The 12951-nt window shown below is 45.6% G+C and overlaps 1 protein-coding gene across 3 annotated transcripts in view; it reads right to left on the bottom strand.

Moving 5' to 3' along the window:
- Positions 1–1003: 1003 nt before the first annotated feature.
- Positions 1004–12951, bottom strand: part of mpp2b (MAGUK p55 scaffold protein 2b) — a 51255-nt gene continuing 39307 nt past the window's right edge. For all 3 annotated transcript variants that reach the window (XM_088906459.1, XM_088906458.1, XM_088906460.1), the window contains exons 6-12: positions 12642–12773; positions 11831–11933; positions 9006–9074; positions 8414–8575; positions 7295–7497; positions 6521–6649; positions 1004–4640 (exon numbers count right to left, since the gene is read on the bottom strand). In XM_088906459.1, coding sequence (XP_088762585.1) covers positions 4464–4640; positions 6521–6649; positions 7295–7497; positions 8414–8575; positions 9006–9074; positions 11831–11933; positions 12642–12773 — 975 coding nt within the window. In that variant the 3' untranslated portion in view covers positions 1004–4463. The remainder of the gene's footprint in view (positions 4641–6520; positions 6650–7294; positions 7498–8413; positions 8576–9005; positions 9075–11830; positions 11934–12641; positions 12774–12951) is intronic.

Here is a 12951-nt window from a genome sequence, read left to right as displayed (position 1 = left end):
CATTGTGCACAGTTTTTTAAGGACAGATCACATCTTCCATAAATATTTTCCACCCTGCAGTTACCAGCACATGTAAGCAGAGGTTTCACACTCTATTAGGGAATTTACAGTTTCAAAGAGAGGAAAACCCGGACTTAATCATTGGAAATGAGCACATCCAGATGCAAAAACTCCAGTGTTTTTTTCCCAGGGGCAGACCTTGGGGCACGTGTACAAGTCAGAACACAGCTCCTCTATCTGCACTTTAAATAAGATAAGTGTTCAGCAGGGGCTGACAAATAAGCCATGGAAATGTCTTTAAAATAGTTCTGTGTAGTTTCTCAATCAATTCCCTTTGCCAGTAAAAACAGCCACGACTAATTGTTGTGCGACTATATGCTACTAGCAACCTCGCCAGCAGCTCCAGTGAGCAATTATCAGGAGACTAAGACTCCTGATTAAGACTAAGACTTAAGCCTTAATATAGTATTATAACAGCTACAGGTCAAGCTTCACAGAGAGTCTGGACATCGGTAATTAAATGCCCAAGCCTCTTTATATAATCTGTTTCTGCTCAAACTGCAAAAATAGTTTTATCTTTCATAATGTTGATTGTTCAGAAAAATGTCTTATTTGGTCATCCAAGTACAACAGACATGCACTTGGGAACAGACGCAAGGGAACAAAATGAGAGGTCATTCAGCCGATCCAGCCTGTTTGGCATGCCTGAAGACGGAACACCTGTGCTGCCCATAATCAGACTACGGTAGGACCCCCTAAACCTCCTAATGTGGTGTTGGTGGAACTATGCACGTAAACCCCCAGGTAGTATGGGCCTTACGCCCTACTGGATTCCTGTAACCTGTAACCTGTATAACTGTAAAACCTATAAAGATCTGAAACCAGAGGCTGGGGCAACTTTGGTGTAAACAACCATCCCACCTTGATTTGGTCCATAACCCAGTGCGCCTCACCAAACTCTCACCAAGACAGACGCAAAATGAAAAGGCCCGCAAGCATCATCGGTAATTTTACATTTTTAATATACTTTTCTTCGACATCAGAAAATGTACATAGTGTTTTTGCTTTCCTAGAACCACAGAGCTATTGCAATCAGAACACCACAACAATACTTGCTTCTAATTCTACACTCTTTTTACATTAAAAACATACAAAATCTAATAATACAAAAAATGAAATAAAAAATCAAAATTGTGAAGTAACACAAGTTAAGTAACAGGAGTAAGTGATTACAGGAAATGTGCAGTATTTGCAGCTGTAGATCATGTAGAGCATGTTTCAGTAATCCCTGGTCAACAGATATGTTCATACAACTAGGATGAAGAAGAATCATCTGGAGAGGAAAAAAACCTTTTAAAAAGTATCTTAATCTTCCAGTCAGGCTCCGTTTTGACTTGTATCTTTGCACCTGCACAGATTTCCACAACCTCAACATTTTAAAATTCAGTGGTTTCGTCTCATTTTGATAACTGCTTTTTACACACACTTAGCTCTCTTAACCCTAAAACTGACATGGTTGCAAATAAGTATTTACTCAAACAGGAACGATGCACCATGAGCCTGCTTCTGTATTGGTTTTTAGCAGGGTAAAAACAGACTGTGAATTATCAACCACTGACATGAGCTACTCATTTACCAGGTTTAAATGAGCAATTTAAAAGAAACCATATAGATCACAAGGCCAGGTGTTGAATTACTGCAGTTTGTGCACATACTAAAGACTGTTGTTATAGAGATCTTTTGGTTGCTATAAAGGGGGCACCTGGAACTCAAATTACAATGAACTAGTATGATTAATACAATAAACACAACTAAAATAAACAGATCTGTTATGGCAATACTGGATAGGCATACCATATTATGAGCTGAAGCTCACTGCTTGAGCAATCTTATTCACTAGTTACATAATAATAATAATAATAATTGCTTACACTTATATAGCGCTTTTCTGGACACTCCACTCAAAGCGCTTTACAGGTAATGGGGACTCCCCTCCACCACCACCAATACATGTTCATTATTCATTATTTGATGAAGCTAAGGTGTGTTAGCACTTATACCCAATCCATGGGTATCATAAACACTGCCCATGTAGCCATGGAGAGGTTATCTTTTAATGTTTATTCTATTATATATTACTGTAATGCTGACACAGGAGAAATAAGCCCACTCTAGCTTCTGCAGTTATCTCACAGCTTCCCCGTTTTCAAAAATCCCTACAATCACATTCCACACAATAGACCATCTAACTTACCAACTGGCGTTGAACCGGTGTCAATAATACTTAACTGTTAATTATCCACTAATAGGACCTTTTCTTGGATGATAAGAACACCAGGGAATTAAACCAAGCCAACTGCTTATCTGTTAACCTACAGGACCAGGAGACCTTTTGAAAACCAGAGAACTTGTATTGTAACCTCAGAAACACAGAGATCTAACAAAGAGAGCTGCTAAAAGTGGGGAGGTCCTTTAACACACTCCAAACCTATTACTCCCTCAGTAAACCACTTGAATTTAAATGTGGAGACAATGAATACACCTATGTTCTTCCATCAAAAGCTCTGCTTCTTATGAACATCTCATGTCTTAGGCTTCCAAGCAACTTGGCCAATAAAGGCCTTTTTCCAGAGCTCTGCAGTTCAGAGACTGCCGGCGCGACTCTAGTCTATGTCCCTAGCTGACCACGACATGGGTTCAGCTGACCATTTGTGTGTCTCTGGGGCCCGGCTAGCTTGAGAGGCAGCATGTCAGCGGGCTTGACCTCTTGACCTCTGAGCTGGCAGTGCTCTCTGAGAGCCACACTGGAGTCTTGTGTCCACTTTAGGGCTCACAGTGTGAAAAGTGTGACAACATGACTGTTCGCTCTCTGGTGGCACGCACAGCAGAGAGGGGACTCGATAAAGAATGGACGATTCCAGATGGGAGGTGGGATAGGCGGACAGGAAACGATTGTTGGAAAGAAATTACAGAGGCTTAAGAAAAATCTTCAACTTGAGCACCTACCTAACAGTGACAGGAGTCAGTATTTGTTCACTACACAGGTCTTGAACTCTGCATGGAAGGTAAAGAGTTGCTATTACTACACACACACATAAGCACACACTGCCTCTCCCACAATCTTCAAACTAACACTCACCCTGCCATTCAGGTTTCTACAGCAAGACATCTTCCTAATTATGTCATCAAAACACGGGAAACGTCAGTTGTTTTCCCAGCAGAAAAGGTCACAGTGGCAAACCAGAAAAAGATAGAAACAGCAGGACGTGTTTTGCATGTGTGAAGGAAACATTCCGCAATGAAAAGGCATTTCAGCTTCTGTTAGTGAAACCGACAGATGACGAACAGCAGTAAACGAAATTTACAGCTTTTTCCAGCCCTGTCACAGTACAAGCAATAGGAATCGTATGGTAAAACTGCACAGATCAGATACACATCCTTTGACTGGAAAACGTTGGGCGTACCCGCCATTAAACAACAGCACGGGCACTAAAGAAAGCAGTCTCTGAGGTAGGTGTGACCACCGAGAACAACAACAGCTCAAACTATTCTTAGGTATTGCCACAGTCTCATCTGAATTCATTCATTCTAACTACTTCGTAAAATGAAGGATTGCAACAAAGTCCTTACAAATAGTATACACCTTTCATTGCGGAAGATTTGTATGGTATTTTCATGGGGCTTTAGCATGCTTCTGCTTTGCATGGTTCCACCTCGCATCATGCTGTATCGAGAGTATGAATTATTTACCATGATTTTGCTCTATTTTATTGCACTTTTTTGTTCCACTGCAGAGCACAGTAAACATTTAGAGCAAGGAGGTTAAACAGAAAAACAGAGAGGGCGTTCCCACTATAAAGAAGAGTCTTGGCTAAGACAGGGTTGGGCTAACTTGGAGATATCCAGCACAGAAATCTAATGAGGAAATAATTGACAGAGCACACACACACGCGGGCACATACACGCGCTTCTTCTCATCTTACTTTTGGTTACATCTCCCACAAAGATACAGATATAGAGAACTCTGTGTTCTGTTGAAAAAGTTAAAAATACAATAGAAATGAGGTCTTAAAAAGGAAAAGTGTACAAAAGTCAAGAGGAGGCAGCTCAGAGACCAGTAGATTTGACCTCCGGCCAGTAGGGGGGGCAGTAGTTATTCTTGAGGGTGTGTGAGGCCGGGAAAACAAAGAAAAAAAACTTAAATGTTCCCAGCTTACTTCTGAACCGCGCTGACAGAAGAATTGGCAACTCTTGAAGAAGGAATTTTACGGAGCTTCTCGGCCAGTGTTCACTTGTCTTATAAGTTCATTGTCCCCGGTCACCCTTTCGAAGGAAGAATAATTTTTTGTCCTTTTTTATTTTTTTCGCCCCACTTCATGCTTAGAACCTGTTTCAGGACTGGCCCCACCTCGCCCCCACTCTGCCCCCCTTCCTCCCCGACTCTTGCAGACCCCTCGGCTGTCCTAGAAGACCCAGCTGACCGGGACCCACTGGCGCTCGGTGTTCAGTCTCTCCAGCGCTGCCCGCAGGCTGCGGAAGGCGCCCTCCAGGTTGTCGTTGACAATGGTGAGGTCAAAGTAGTGCCCATAGGCCCGCTGAATCCTCCCACTCTCATCAACCGTCCTCTTCAGTTCAGCGTCCTAGAAGCAGAGGGCAGAGACAGAATCAGGAAAGCAGCAAAGCAACACTTCTGTACCATTTCACTATGGCATTGGGACACACCTCAAGAATGACTACTGCCCCCCAATGGCTGGAGGTCAAATCTACTTGTGCCTGAGCTTCTAGCACTTTTGTCCAAATTCCCTTTTTACTAACCTTGTTTTTGTAACTTTGTCATCACTAGCACTGATAATAGGCTAGTAATAACCTGAACGTGTTGCGAGACAATTATCGTGCACTTCAAAGCACTGATAGCTTCACATAGCCTGCTCTCATTTATAACCTTCCTTGTAAGACTCACTTAGGTAGAAGGGCCCAGGGTTAATATTAGCTTGATTTTTTTTTGTGTATGATGTCAAAGTCACACTCATCCAGAGCAGATAAGTAAAATCATGCAATGATAATCAAAATAATTGAGCATATGACATGAATGCTCATGTTGTTACAAAGAGGGTTTTTGTTATCCCGGAGAGCGCTGCAGTCTGACATCCATGAAGGGTGAAAAAACTGTAATGGCTAACAAATCAGGCATTAACAGGATAATAATTCATCCTGGCAATAACTGCAGCATCCTGGGATGAAGGCATTAACGGCGTCATAAAGTGAAACATAGTTTGGTGTAATAATAAGTAATAAGGCAAAGACTGTAGCAGTTAAAGCAACCACCCTACCGTATTCCTTGCAATAAGAATAGTCTATAAAAGCCAATATCAAATCTAGCCCACTTTATTACAAATTTCCAGTCATGCATCACATTTAAGTTAATTAAACAATTGTTTTGTTTGTTTCAGAATTGCAGGCAGTTCTTGATGGGTTAATGCTCATTGAAGGGTTGAAGTTAATGAACAACTATGCCCTTTTTAGCTACTGTGTATGGCGATATTGAGCAAAACTGTGCAGTTTTAAAAGCCCATCCATCATCAGGAGATCACTTATCCCAGACAGGGCTGTGTCATTCCAAAGCCTATCCCAGAAACGGACTGAGCAGGCTAGGACTGTTTGGAAGGCAAGAGGAAACCAGGGCATTCAGGAAAATTCCAAACTCCACACAGAAGGTGCCCAACTCCTTGTGAAAGAACCCAAGAGCTGTAAGGCACCAGTTTTAATCATCATGTCATCTGACAGCCGCTGTAAAAGTCAACAGTATTAAGAATAAATATTATTCATAGTGATGGGAAAGTTACTCTTCAAAAGTAATTCATTACAGTTACCTGTGGACGGGACTACTTTTAGAAATCAACAATTAGTTGGGAGTAACTGCTTTGAACAGGTAATGTATTATCGTTTGTAGTACCAACTGTATATAAACACACTGTTGCCAATGACCCTTCAAAATGTTTTTCCAAAGATCATTAAATTAAAAACGAATCCCTTACTCAAGTCACATGTAACTAAAATAGGATTGTTTTTTAAAAGGAGGGGGGAGGGGGTTTAGGAAGGCTGGTGTCCTGGCCAAATTTCGCCCTTGGCTTTACCAGTCATGGCCTCCTAATAATCCCCATCTCTGAACTGGCTTCATCACTCTGTTCTCCTCCCCACTGAGAGCTGGTGTGTGGGGAGCGCACTGGCGCATCACCCAGGTGGGGCTGCACACTGGTGTTGGTGGAGGGGATCCCCATGACCTGTACAGGGCTTTGAGTGGAGTGTCCAGTAAAGCGCTATATGAGTGTAAGGATATTATTAATGTTAGCTTACCCCAATACTACACTGCTATCGCATCTTGGAGTAATGTAATTCAGTGTTTGTGAGAATAGATTAATTAATAATTAGTATGCGCTGCTAAAAGCCCAACCAAACTGTCTATGAGGCTCGTACTGGAGAGAGAGAGAGAGTGCTGTGACTGAGGGACGCCAAGACCTACCGTTAACTGTTTGGTTGCCACCCCGGCCTCAATGGCCGACTTGTTCATGGCTCGCAGGACCTCAAAGTCTGGCGCCTCGATGAACACCACGTAGGGCAGGAACTCGGACGTCCTGAGCACCTTCAGAGCCTGCAGAGGGCGCACAAGAACAGCTCAACGATGCTTTCCAAACCTGGGAAAGCCACTTTCAGCGGGGATGATGCTTTCTTCCTGAAAAGCCCAGAATAAAACCGGGAGAAGCCAGGCACAGTGAAGGGAGGGTAGGTTCTGGTGGGGCTGCATTCGTAAAACAAAAAACAAACAAAGCCAGCTGGGAGGCCAGGATTGGATCTGTGGGAGAACAATTGGAGAGGTCTGGCCCAGGCCTGCTGGTCCACATGCCTCCTGTTTTGCATCCCACCCCAGCACCATTACTAAATTAAACCCTTATGTGAACTAACAAGTGGCTTGATTTTTTTTCAATTCAATTCAGTTTTAATTTTACTTGCAAAATGCAATGGCAGAAAGCCCCCTAGCGTGTTCAAGAGCTGTTAAACCATTCAAATTCGGCCTGTTGTTAAATGAACGAATAAAATCTTCAATCGTGCAACCAAGAGCTCCGCTCGAACAAAACCCAGCAGCAGCAGCAGCAGGACCGGGAGCCCCTGCCCTAACAGACAGCGCCATGCGTCCTTGGGTTCATCTGGCCTGGCCAGCCCTGCCAGCTCAGTCAGCGGAAAGGTGGGAGGTGATGGGTGTGGAGGCGGAGGGCGGAGGGCGGGGGTGGGTGCAGACCTGGGGGTTGACGTCCAAGGCGCAGACCTTGCCGGCCTCGATCACCTCGTGGATGGAGCTGATCTTGGTGCCGTACAGGTTGCCGTCGTACTCGCCGTGCTCCAGGTAGCGCCCGCTCTTGATGTCCTGCTCCATCTCCGCGCGCCCCACAAATGAGTACATCTGGCCGTCCTTCTCGTCCTCCTTGGGCTTCCTGCACGTGTCTGGGGGGGGGTGGGGGGGGACAAGGTCACCGCCAGGCCGAAGGGACGCTGGCGCTCCGGGACCCCGGCCATGCTGATCCGGACACCCATGACTCTGAGCGAAGACACGCTTCCCGTTTCTACTCAAACAGCCGTGCTATCCCAGCTTTCCCCTTATCAGCAAAGCTCCATATTGGCCACACAGTAACAGAGCTCTCTTCGCTCACTGAGGTCAAGTGCACGCCATGCAAACTGACTTCCTTAAAGGATCTGTGCTGCAGATGGACACAGCAATGGCTCAAGGACATTGTACAGCGCCGATTACACACTGACTTCGCTCCCTTCGAAGCCCCTGCTGTGTTGAAACTGCACAGGACAAACAACCGCGCAGCTTAAGATCTCGTTCGGACTGAATCGGCACACAGCCCCGCATGCTGGAACTGATTTGTGGTTGGATGTGCACATCTGTACCAATTCGGGCACTGCGTCAAGGAAATGTGGTAAGCAGCAGACACCACATGTCTGATACCATTCACAAGGCAAACTGTTGACAAGCAGAGGGGTTGTTGCACTAGTGCTCTGTGTTAAACCCTCTTTTTTAATGGGTAAAACCTACAGGAATTAGGAATATAGAACAACTGAAAACCATATATCTCTTGCACATTGCTCTGGTTCATGCAGTACGGATCTTCATAGTTTGCCTTGCAAAATCTTAAAACGATTAATCTTTAAAAAAATTGCAGATCTTTAAAAACAAATCACAGGGGTCCACTGATATTGTATTGTTAATGTGGAAATGCTCGACTGTGGTAGTGTATTTCTTTCACTCCCACTCTGTGAGGGCTGAACACAGGAGACGATCCCCTTGTTCAGAGAGTGCTTTCCAGCTGCTCCCAGCCTCTCCGAACAGCCTGGGTCCCGACTGCGCCGTACTCACAGGGGATAGTGGTGCCGTAGCGTGCCGGGTCCGAGAGCATCAGCTTGTTCTTCAGACTGCGGCGGCCCACGCCCTGCGCCCCGATCAGAACCAGCGTCTTCCTGCGGAAGGGAGGCACCTTGGCCACCTCCTCGTAGATGAGCAGCTCGTGGCGATCGAACTCTGCAGAGGCCAGGGGTCAGAGGTCAAGACAAGACACCTGGGAAATTCCATTCACAGACAAAAAGAAGCCATGCACTTCATGATACAGACCATCCTGAATGCTTACAAATTCACTACAGCCTTCATCAGGAATGAATAACCCTGCAAAGCTTGCAACAGCTGCAGTGGGGTTGCTGCAATACTGAATGAAAAGATGTCTGATAAAATATTTCTGCTTTCCGTTGTGTGAAAGAACCTTATCGCTAGAAACTGTGAAATGCAGCAAAGTGAAAACTATGTTAAAATTTATTTTACTGCCGTTATCATCTAATCTGCCATGGTAGTTTTTTCTTATTTTAATAGACATGTCCTGAACAGAAAAGAACAGAAGGGATCGCTCTGTGCCCCTCCAGCACTGCTGCCTGTGTCGGCAGGCACAGCGCGACTCTACCTGCGTTCTTCGTCGTCAGGTACATCATCTTCTTCTTCCTCTTCCCGCTGATCCCTCCGCACAGCGCCCCTGTTCGGGCAGAAACCGCGAGAGAAACGCCAACGTCAGACGTTAAAGACCAGCAGGCACAGACCCCCCTCCCATCCCAAACCCGCTCTCTTCAATAAGAGACAAAACAGACAAGCTGGCACTGGGACAGTCCTGGACAACAGCTCACCAGCGGGCAGCGCTGCGCAGAGGACGTATCAGGTGAACGACGGATCACAGATCACAGCTCTCAACTCACTTTCGATCGGTGCCAGCCCTGGTTTCCTGAGGACTAGGCAAGATCTTGGGAAGGGGTTCCTCCAGATCATGATTTGCTCATACACTACTATTATCAGTTCTCAGCACAACCTTATTTTATTTTATTTAGAACAATTAAATCAATGAACTATAGAACTAGGAAACGCATTAACCAGGTTTTCAGCCAGGTGACCCACACAGCATGGGTACAATTGCGGGAAACGTGATAACTTCTAGTAAAACGCCTCCAGCAGGCTACGTGTCCAGCCTGAAAATGTGGCCTATCGACCGAATATCTACCAAATGGAATACAAACGTTATTGCAGTGACTCTCAGTGGCTTTCCTCCACTGCGACATTGCTTACCCTGCTCTTCTTTCCTGCGCTTCAGAATATTACGTACACGATCACGAATGGTCAGGTTTTGATCTGGCTTCCATTAGGATAATCCACAGCAGCAACAGAGAGAGCTGCTACAGTGAATTCTTCACTCAGTTGTTTGAAGGTGCAGATTAAAAATGCCAAGCTCCACATTGAGGGGGGCCCCCTGGTGGTCTCGGGGCCCTAGGCAGGTGCCTAGTTCGCCTACAGTATGCCAGGGGCCGGCCCTGCTCTCAATTGACCCACTTCCAGACACCCAGTGATTGATGAGCACTGTACTTCCATCATCTTACAGCCTCAGTACTCTGACTCGTTCATCCTCTTAAGAGCTTAATTCCTCCTCCTGCATACTAGCTCTGAGGCTAAGGATCTGTGCCTGTGGCTGGAAGGTTGCTGGTTCGTATCCCGCAGCCGACAGAAGAATCCTACTCCACTGGGCCCCTGAGCAAGGCCCTTAAACCCAACTGCTCCAGGGGTGCAGTATAAATGGCCGCCCCTGCGCTCTGACCCCAAGCTTCTCTCCCTGTCTGTGTGTCTCATGGAGAGCAAGCTGGGGTCTGTGAAAAGACAAATTCCTAATACAAGAAATTGTATATGGTCAAAAAAGTGATCTTAATCTTAATTTGCCTGTGCTTTTTGTTTTACAGGACAGGAATCGGATGCAAATCAGCATCTAGGCCATACTGGGCCAGAACATCTGCTGAATCATTCCTTGTCCAGTAAATACTATTACAAATCTGACATTTGAAAAGTTTTACATATTCTTATTCTTCTTCTTTGAATCTTGATCTTTACGCTGCTTCTTGGGTTGTAGTTGACAGGTTCCTCCATTAAAATTTTCAGTTTGTCAAGGCAGCCACTAGATGGCAGTATCTTTCTGGGGCTTCAGCCAACGAAGAGACAAGGAACCGAAAATTCCCATCACACCACAGGCCCAGCTGCTGCGCCAATGTGCGAGACAAGATAAGGCTTTGAAGAAACCCGTTTGAAGTCTCAAAACAATCAGCATGAAAGGAGACTTAATGGTGGGTGAAAACAAACAGGTAGACAAGTAGGAGCTACAGCAGCAGGCTTTAATTTCCTATATAAAATACATATTTCAACATAGCGGTCCGAACGTCATTTACCCTTTTGATTGGCACCTAATGAACCCTAATGTTAGGCAGCGAAGGTCAAGGATTTATTCGTGACCCCATATTCACTTAAACACGTGCCCTAATCTTTCTTTCCATCCATTCAATCGGCGTGAATGGGAACAGGGAAGACCGATCGGAAAGCTCTGGGTCATACAAGGAATCTCCACGCTGATTCAAAGTGGACAGTTTCCGAGATGGGCAAGGCACCTTCCATTCCTGTCATGCAGTGGGAGACACAAGACGGCTCGTGCAGAATTTGGTTACCAATGGCACACCGGAAACCGCCCCCGGCTAACAGACTCCTGACTTGAACGCCGTGGCTGCTTCTCCAGTATTTTGGGCAACACTTTATTTTTGAGACCTGGTAATAATAAGACCTCCAGCAAGCATCAGCTACTGGTTGGGAACTCCAGTGAGAGGTGCCTGAAGCGGACAGAAATAAGGTTAATAAAATACCTGAGGCGCCGAATTTCAGTGAACACAGCTGCAATGATCGACACGTTTCCTGAATTTCTGGAGTTGATTTGACTTCTGCTGCACACACGAACAGCCCCTTTTGGATAAAGTAGCTTGGACTGCCAGATGCCCAATCACAGAAAGCTGCAGTGAGTGTTGCCGTCTAATTATTTTAAGAGATTTCTTTGTCCTGGTGGCAGCAAGGTTACCGACAGGGATAAAAACATAACCCTGCAAGAGTTCACCAGTGCACCTTCAATCACACAGCGTACAGCTCTGCACATTAGTGTTCTGGGAAGTGATTAGGATTTCAGAAGCTACAGTACATCTGTAAGCCTAGGAAAACCATTACCAAAACCCTAACAACAGCAGAAAGCCTGATTCTCACAAAAAGCAGTTGGAATTGTACTTCTTCCACATGGATGCTACACTTAGAAAGCCAAAATGTTCATTGTTTTGCCCACTTCTTGCAATAAGTACATTGATATATCTGATGCTTGGCCGCTTTAATGCAAACACAGTATAAATGCAAGGGTGGGGTAGCAGAGGAACAGGCAAGGGCTCGTACCTGCTGCAGCCAGCTCCAGGTCCCTCTTGACGAAGGCCTTTCTCTTCTCCTCTAGGAGCTGGCTGGGAATGAGGCCTGCACTTCCCCCTTCCACATGGCACGCCTGGCCGGGGAGAGAAAGCACAGGAATTCTCATGGCCGGGACAAATCTATAAAATATGTCATCAGCCACATCACCCTGCAAATCATAGTTGACAACCCACTGAACCTCAGCAGTGGTGTGAGCCTGCTCAGTACCTGGATGGGAGACCTCCTGGGAAAAACAAAGGTTGCTGCTGAAAGAGGTGTTAGTGGGGCCAGTAGGGGGCGCTCAACCTGTGGACTGTGTGGGTCCTAATGGCCCACTATAGTGACAGGGACACTAGATAATAAAAAGGCACCATTCTTCAGATGAGACCTGAAACTGAGGTCCTGGCTCTCCATAGTCATTAAAAATCCCAGGTCGTTTCCCAAAAAGAGTAGGGGTATTACCCCGGCGTCCTGGCCAAATTTCCCCATTGGCCCTTACCAATCATGGCCTCCTAATGATCCCCATCTATGAACTGGCTTCATCACTCTGCTCTCCTCCCCACTGATAGCTGGTGTGTGGTGAGCGCACTGGTGCATCATCCAGGTAGGGCTGCACACTGGTGGTGGTGGAGGAGAGTCCCCATTACCAGTAAAGCACTATATAAGTTTTAGGATATTATTATTATTAAAACAAAAGTGTTCCTTTTTATTTAGATATTTAGTTTGTGAATATTTTGCACAGAGGTTTGCGAGAGAATGGGTTATTCTTACAAGAGTGCCCTGCTCCTGCTGCAGTTCCTACCTGCCACCAGTTGGGGTCCTCCTGATTTACGATCTGCAGGATGTCGCCGCTGCCGAACTTCAGCCCCGCCTCCTTGCAGGGAATCAGGTTGTCGTGGGCGGGGTCATAGTCAAAGTGACATTTCACAAACACCTAGGGAGGCGGAACACAGGTCTGGGTCACCAAGGCAACCGTCTCCAGAGTGCCACGTGAAACCAGGCCTTACTGAAATTATGGAAAGAAAAGGCCTTGTTGCATTTTTTAATCCCTTAAATTCTTCCTCATTTAACAAAGAATTTAGTGTCTGGTGTCCCAATATATTCAATTCGTA

The sequence above is a fragment of the Atractosteus spatula genome, chromosome 26, assembly GCF_055471065.1.
Source record: "Atractosteus spatula isolate fAtrSpa1 chromosome 26, fAtrSpa1.hap1, whole genome shotgun sequence".
In the NCBI taxonomy this organism is placed as follows: domain Eukaryota; kingdom Metazoa; phylum Chordata; class Actinopteri; order Semionotiformes; family Lepisosteidae; genus Atractosteus; species Atractosteus spatula.
Note: the sequence above shows the minus strand (reverse complement) of the source record. Positions and strands in the feature narration are given on the sequence as shown.